Here is a 7,928-nt window from a genome sequence, read left to right on the forward strand (position 1 = left end):
TCTGTGCGTATAAGTCGTCCACCATCATCAAGTATATATGTTGATCCATAATTTGGGACTCAATGCATTATAATCTATGCGATGTATCCCCTCTCCTTCAGCTCTTCTTGGACCTTCTGTCGCAAGGCCCTCAAAACAGTATCCCCGGTAACATCTAGTGTCATAAAATATGAAGTCAGCAAGTAAATAATTCCAAACGTACTTAACAAAATAGTTCCTTAACTCATACATCCTGCAGGGAGGAACCATCTCACACACTTTAGTATAATAATATTGTAGCTCGATGAACATATCAAATATGTGTTCTGATTTTCCTCTGTTACATTATTTGCAAACAAGTAGAGTATCCGATGATGAACCTTGGTGTTATCTAAATTTTGTAATTCTTCACTACCAACCTTGGTTCTTAAAAACTGAGTTTCATGGTAATTATTTTGTTTTAGCTGAAGGAATTTAAATTACTCACAACAGATTGTTTAGGTGGTAGCAATAATTTATGTTTCACATGTAAAAGAACGGAAAGAACTACACTTCTATGAAAGACGAGGGAATGTAATACTGTAGATCAGCAAAACATAACGAACCAGCCACATGAAGGAAGTACACCAAAAAGAGAGTGACACCAAAGCACAAGCGTAACAACACAACATAATCATAGAACACTCGCTTTCACCTTTTCCGATCAACTATATCATGGTTCCTGTCACACCGAACAGAGACGAGTTCAACACACTTAAATTTTTTTTCTTTATATTCCCCAGATGTCAATGAAGCCAGATTACTTATTATATTTTCCTAAATAATTAAAGAGAGGATTGATGAGTATACCTATATTCATCCCAGGTGAAAGTGCAAACTGACGCTGAAGGACAAACTGGTACAAGGGGTATGCATGCACCAATTATCAGAGTGACAAGTGGGATGGCTCCATTCCTGCAAGAGGTCAAGTATATGTTTGAACTATAACTCAACAACAAAAAGAACAAGAGTACGCTAAACTAAATTTTTTTTACAAAACTGAGAGAAAACTTGATGAGGAGAAAACCCCTTGCCTTGTCATTGATCTCTGATCTCAATATATACAACTATGTCAATCGTGATACCCAAGCAAAAACCTACAAACAAGCCTATAATCCAGGAATTACACCTACAGTCAGCCTGTACATTTAGCTATTGATATCAATTCAAATATTATCCTAAAATACATTATATGCGAAATATCTGGCACATTTTAACATATCTTGACACCCCCCTCAAGTTGGAGCATGCAAATCGTGTATGCCCAGCTTGCCAAGAAAAGATTCATGGTGAGAGCGTCCGAGTGCTTTGGTGAATATGTCTGCGAGTTGAGTATGCGTAGGCACGTAGGTTCGTCGAATCAAGCCATCAAGAATAGCATCTCGCACAAAATGACAGTCAATTTCGATATGTTTAGTTCGCTCATGGAAGACTGGATTCGCTGCAATATGAAGAGCAACTTGACTATCACAATATAGCTTGACAGGTGTAGAATGTTTGATCCCAAGACTATAAAGCAATGATTTTAACCATTTAATCTCCGAAGTAGTGGTTGCCATGGAACGCTATTCCGCTTCATGAGTAGAAGATCGAGAAACCGTATGTTGTTTCTAAGTCTTCCACGATATAGGGGAATGACCGAGAGTAATGAACCAACCACTAAGAGAGCGTCTAGTCACACAGGACAACTAGCCCAGTCAGAGTCACACCAAGCATGGAGGCATAAATCCGAGTCAGAACGCAACATAATTCCTTGACCAGGATGACCCTTTAAATATCTAACAACGTGTAAGGTAGCCTCCCAATGATCCATCCGGGGAGATTGCATAAATTGAGCCAAAGTGTGTACTGAATATGAGAGATCTGGACGTGTAACAGCCAAGTAAATTAGACGACCAACTAGTCGTCTATAGGGCAAGGGATCAGCTAGGAACGGACTAGTTGTTAGAGCAAGAAGATGGTTCAGCTCCATAGGAAAATTCGCTGGTTTGGCGCCTAACATGCCAGCTTGAGCAATGATGTCTAACGCATATTTGCGCTGACATAAGGAAATGCCAGCAGGACTCCGAGCTACTTCTATCCCAAGGAAGTATTTTAGAAGACCCAGGTCTTTCATGCGGAAACAAGAGCTCAAGTAAGTTTTAAGTTCTTGAATAGCAGAAAAATTATAGCCAGCTATCACGAGATCATCCACATAAACCAGTAAATGCAATGAAGTAGTCCCACTATGAAAAGTAAATAAGCAATTATCAGCATAGGATTGTACAAAACCATAATCCTTAAGAGCAATGGAAAGCTTTGCAAACCAGCAACGAGAGGCCTGACGTAGACCATAAATTGATTTGCGAAGACGACAAACAAGACCAGGAGGATTAGTGCGAAATCCTGGAGGAGGTCGCATATAGACAGTTTCCTCTAAATCGTCATGAAGAAAAGCATTGTTAACGTCCATTTGATGTAATTCCCAGTTACGAGCAGCTGCAACCGCAAGGACAATACGTACGGTCACCATCTTAGCAACTGGAGCGAAAATTTCCTTATAATCAACATCCTTTACCTGATGATTGCCAAGGATTACCAAACGGGCTTTGTAACGTTCAATTGAACCATCTGATCTATATTTTATGTGATATACCCACTGACTTCCAAGTGCCCTTCTATTGGGTGGCAATGGTTCCAAGGACCACGTTTCATTTGTTTCAAGTGCATGCATTTCTTCTTGCATTGCCTGGCGCCAATGAGGACTCTTGACTGCGTCATAATAGTTTCTGGGCTCAACACCTGTAGTCACAACACCAAGAAAAGCTCTATGTTGCGCAGAAAATCTATCACAATTTACAAAACTCGATATGGGATAAGCAGTACCTGAGGAATGCGATGAAGAAGGTGCAACAGCTGGGGAAGGGCTCATACTACGTACTGTGTGAGTGACAAAATCACGAAGAAGAACAGATGGTTGTTTATAACGGTGACCACGTCCCAATTGTGAGGAACTGTTATCAATGTTTGAATCCACAGGAGAGTTGGATCCCCCTTTGTCGTTGGAGTCACCTGGAATTTCATCACCAGTCCCACAAGTAGCCTCATTTTCATTTTCACAGGCAGCGTTTGAAGGTTCTGATAACACTGGATTTTCAGAATGGGAGAGTTCATTACCAGCTTCGATAACTGAAGGCAATTCAACAGAACTAGGAGTTTCAGATTCTTCCATCAAACAGGGGAACTCATTCTCAGAAAAAACAACATCACGAGAAACAAAATACTCTTCGGACTCTAAGTCATACAGTTGTCATCCTTTCTTCCCATCCTTTCTTTTCATAGGGATAACCCAAAAATATGCAGCGACGACTCCTATTAGAGAACTTATCACCTTTATGATATTGATTATGACCAAAACAAAGACACCCAAATACTCTTAAATCATTATAAGACGGAGGTTTTCGAACAAAAATTCATAAGGAGTCTTATTGTCTAATATAGGTGTAGGAGTGTGATTAATCAAATAACCAGCAGTCAAAATATATTCACCACAAAATTTTATAGGTAATTTCCCTTGAAACCTTAATGTCCGAGCTACATTTAAAATATGTTGATGTTTACGTTCAACTCGCCCATTTTGTTGAGGTGTACCAATACAAGAAGTTTCGTAAATAATACCATGATCTTTAAAAAATGCTTGTAGTGATTGAAATTCAGTACCATTATCACTACGTACTACCTTGACCAACTTGTTAAACTGTCGTTTGATCATGGCAAAAAATTAAATTAAAGTCAATTTCACCCTCGTTTTATGAATTAACAAAAAAATCCAAACTGCACGAGAATAATCATCAACAATGGTTAAGAAATTTTTTGCCCCACTTGAAGACGGTGTTCGATACGGACCCCATAAATCACAGTGAATAAGATCAAAAGAATTTATTGCTTTATGCTCACTTATATGAAATTTTGTTCGAGATTGTTTGGCACGAACACACACATCGCACACTTTATTCATACTAGATTTAACACTACCAGATTTGACATGAGAAATCTTCTCAAGAACCTTCATTGATGGATGTCTTTGGTGCCATAGATTAAGTGAGTCCACACTGTTAGCATTAAACACAGAAGCCTTGACCGAGCCACAGTAGTAGTAGAGCCCCCCGCGCTGTTCACCGGCTCCAATCAACATCCTCGAAATGTGGTCCTGAATCACACATAAAACATTAGTGAATTGAACATTGCACTTGTTCTCGCACGACAACTGTGATACTGACATCAAATTATATGTAAAGTTGGGAACATATAAGACATTATATAAGATCAAATTTGGAGCCAAAATGATTGTTCCAGCTTTCATGGCTGTTGCTGTAGCACCGTTCGGAAGACCAACGTGACTTTGAACGTCACGCACGTCATTCAACAAAGACAAGTTACCTGTCATGTGATTGGAAGCCCCTGTATCAATGATCCATTGAACCTCAAAGTTATTACCTTTCATGCTTGAAGTAGTAGGAGTTTGTCCCTGAAACATAGCCTTTAGATGTTGCCATTGATCCTCTGTCAAACCAAGTAGACTAGACTTTTCAAGGTCTCCTAAAGCTGGCTTAGCTGTTGATGCAGTAGCAGAAGGATGCATTGAATTAGAAGCAACATTTCCCCGAGGAGCATTGAAGCTTCCTCTTCCTTGCCGACTAATTTGTGTAGACCGTTGACCGCCACGACCACGTCCAAACCCACGTACAGGTGCCTTAGAACGATCAGACCACCATTCTGGATACCCATGGAGTTGGAAGCATGAGTCAAATTCATGACCACTTCGTTTACAGTGCATGCAAGAACGGGAAGCTTCTTTTGATTCTAGTCGAGGTTCGTTACGATTCATATGTCCACCACCAGATTGCACTGCAAAACTCATCACACCAGTAGGCTCGGAGTTGGGTTGGTACCCATACGCAACCGTTCTTCTCGAATCAAAGAGGAATAAATTTTATTTATTCCGCCTATCTCATCCGCTGCCAGTAAAGTTGAGCGATTTGTTTCATACAAACCATCATCTACACCCATCAAAAACTGGTGTACCTTTGCATTTTCTTCTCGCTTCTCAAGCTTTGTAGCGATGTTACATGTGCACTTACCACATTCCCATATGGGAATGGGGTCAACTTCAACCAATGCTTCCCAAAGTTTCTTTAGTTTAGCATAGTAATCTTCAATAGACATACCCTGAATCTGTTTACAAGTATGCAATTCTGCTTTGGGTTGTTGAATGCGTGGGCCATTCGAAATATTAAAACGTTCCTGAATGTAAATCCACAGATCTCGTGCCGATTCGTGGTATGAAATTGTGGATCGCAATTTAGAATCAATGGTGTTCATAATCCATGAGACAAGCATCAAATTGACGCTAATCCAATCTTCGTATTCATCCGTCGTCTCAGATGGTTGAGTTATGCTGCCGTCAATGAACCCAATCTTCTTCTTAGCACGTAAAGATGTCCCGATCGCTGGTGTCCATTCATCAAAATTATCACCCTTTAACTGTGTTTGGGTGATTAAGTTTCATGGCATATCATTTGCCCGAAGATCATAAATAGAAGATTTCACCTTTGAAGGTGTTTCACTTTTGCCAGTCATGGTGATGGGAAAGGAGGGGTCTATATGTGTGATTAAGTAAAGAGAGCCTCGCTCTGATACCATAACAAAACTGAGAGAAAACTTGGTGAGAAGAAAACCCCTTGCCTTGTCATTGATCTCTGATCTCAGTATATACAACTATGTCAATCGTGATACCCAAGCAAAAACCTACAAACAAGCCTATAATCCAGGAATTACACCTACAGTTAGCCTATACATTTAGCTATTGATATCAATTCAAATATTATCCTAAAATACATTATATGCGAAATATTTGGCACATTTTAACATATCTTGACAAATTTCCTCATAGCATGAGCAGTATGAGTAATGTATAATATCACCATAGTTCTCCATAAATCCCTTTCAGATGATTATAAACAGAAGTCCAGAACCTATTTACATAAAATTAATCTATGTAACCACAAGAAATAATTTAATATCATATACACTCAAGAAACAAAGTACTAAGAGGTTTATTTGCATATATTTCTCGAACTTCAAGTTTGTGTTTTTTGTAACAACGTGAATGTTAATTTCTAATAAATTTAGAGTTATTGACTACTCCAAATTACTTTCAAAGTACTAAAAATTGATGCAAGAGACCATATATCATACTGCATATACAGTGTTTAGATGTTTTTGTGCATCATGGCCGAGTATATTGATACTGTCCACCGCAAGAAATGATCCAAGAGCAGTGAGCAGAAGCACCTTGAGCACCGTCATTGAAACAACAAAAAAGGCTGAAAATCCCCATTTGGCAATCCAACCACTTCACTTGATGTTTTCTGAGTACGGTTAAGCTGTAACCTTTCAAGTCGCAGCATATTGTGAACTTCAAATTTGTACTTTCACTTCCCAAAAGTCATAATTTGATTCAAATCATAATATATCAGAGGTTCTTATTAACACAAGGAATTTAAAAATTAAAACAACTGCAAAATAATGCAGCTATATCCCACAGTAATCAATCGAGCATTGTATATAATCTAACACGTAAGTGGTATATATGAGTATTATTATCAAGTCAATGGAAATTTCATTATCAGGAAACACTTACTATTATAATAGATTTAGAGACTTACAAGAACAAAAAAGCAAGAAACAAGCGAACCAACGACGAAAGTTAGCGCATCAAACAAGAAAGTACAAACAAGCCTATAAACAACAACAACAAACAAACAATCTGTTAAAAATTGAAGAGTAACAAAAAAAGGATTAAAAACAAAATTTTAATTGGAGAAACATGTTTATATATAACAAAAACATAATATATACCAACTAAAAAAGAGATATGCATACATAAATAACATAAAATCACAAAACAACATACTTTGTAGGTGACCCAAGATGAAGAATCAACCAATCCGTAAAAAAAGTTCAATTAAAACCCAAAAATTGAAGTTTGAAATGAAAATTAGAGAAACACTTACAAATCAACATAGTTAATAGCACAATCGAGTAGATTAAAGATTCCTATGCAAGAACCGAGTGTTTAAGTTGAAAGAAAGAACCGAGGCTACGACCTAATAAGATATATGATATTCGGGGGTTTGAATCCAGGGTTTGACCTAATTAGTGTTTCAATCTAGGGTTAGGGCTCGATTAAGTTTGGATTTAAGATTCTATCTAGGGTTTGTAATTGTATATCATGGGTTTGAATTAGGTTTTGAATGTTCTTGAGTGTAGATTAAGAGTAGAGCGTGAGTTGAAAAGAAAAGTGGATGTGAGTTTGTGAAGAGCTAGGGAAATGAAAATGGGTTGAGGGGGGAAATGATTTATATGTAAAAGGGGGAAATGTTTTAAGTAACCGTAAATGTATGTATCACGTGTTTTTTAATTTTTTAAAATGTAATTTAGACATCGGTTGTAACTTCAACTGTTGTGTGAATATTACTTTAACATCGATTTTGTAAAAAATGATATTCAAAAACAATTTAACATCGGTCGTCAATGCAACTGATGTGAAATTGGTGATGTCTATTGACCGTTTTCTTGTAGTGTAAGCCCGATTATTAGTAAACATGGAAATATTATGACTTTAATCAGTTGGAAGCCTTATAAAAATTATATTAGCCATGCTTCACTTTTTATCGAGGTAAAGTAGTCATCCGTGCAGAGTTCTCATATTGGATTGTGGGTAATAATGTCCTCCTTGGAAGAGGGTATTTCACGAATGATGGAATTTTTTCTTGGTTGCCAAATGAACATTTATCAATGTAATCTATAAATTTTAAAATGTGATGATTTTTCTTGGCATATAAGAAGTTGTGAATTGATTTAACTCC

At 37.6% G+C, this 7,928-nt stretch overlaps 1 protein-coding gene across 1 annotated transcript; it reads right to left on the reverse strand.

Moving 5' to 3' along the window:
* Positions 1-4,917: 4,917 nt before the first annotated feature.
* On the reverse strand, positions 4,918-6,366 carry LOC141666129 (uncharacterized). Its single transcript, XM_074472126.1, has 2 exons — positions 6,265-6,366; positions 4,918-5,541 (listed from the first exon to the last, which is right to left on the reverse strand). Exons 1-2 carry the CDS (start codon positions 6,364-6,366, stop codon positions 4,918-4,920), a joined length of 726 nt encoding a protein of 241 aa, XP_074328227.1.
* Positions 6,367-7,928: the final 1,562 nt, after the last annotated feature.

The sequence above is a fragment of the Apium graveolens genome, chromosome 6, assembly GCF_009905375.1.
Source record: "Apium graveolens cultivar Ventura chromosome 6, ASM990537v1, whole genome shotgun sequence".
In the NCBI taxonomy this organism is placed as follows: domain Eukaryota; kingdom Viridiplantae; phylum Streptophyta; class Magnoliopsida; order Apiales; family Apiaceae; genus Apium; species Apium graveolens.

Bases quoted from the DNA above. Each gene is read 5' to 3' on its own strand.
- LOC141666129 (XM_074472126.1), bottom strand. From the start codon at position 6,366: ATGACGGTGCTCAAGGTGCTTCTGCTCACTGCTCTTGGATCATTTCTT. The intron at 5,542-6,264 runs GTATATGCAGTA...ACCCAAACACAG, and splicing joins CACAAAAACATCTAAACACT to TTAAAGGGTGATAATTTTGA.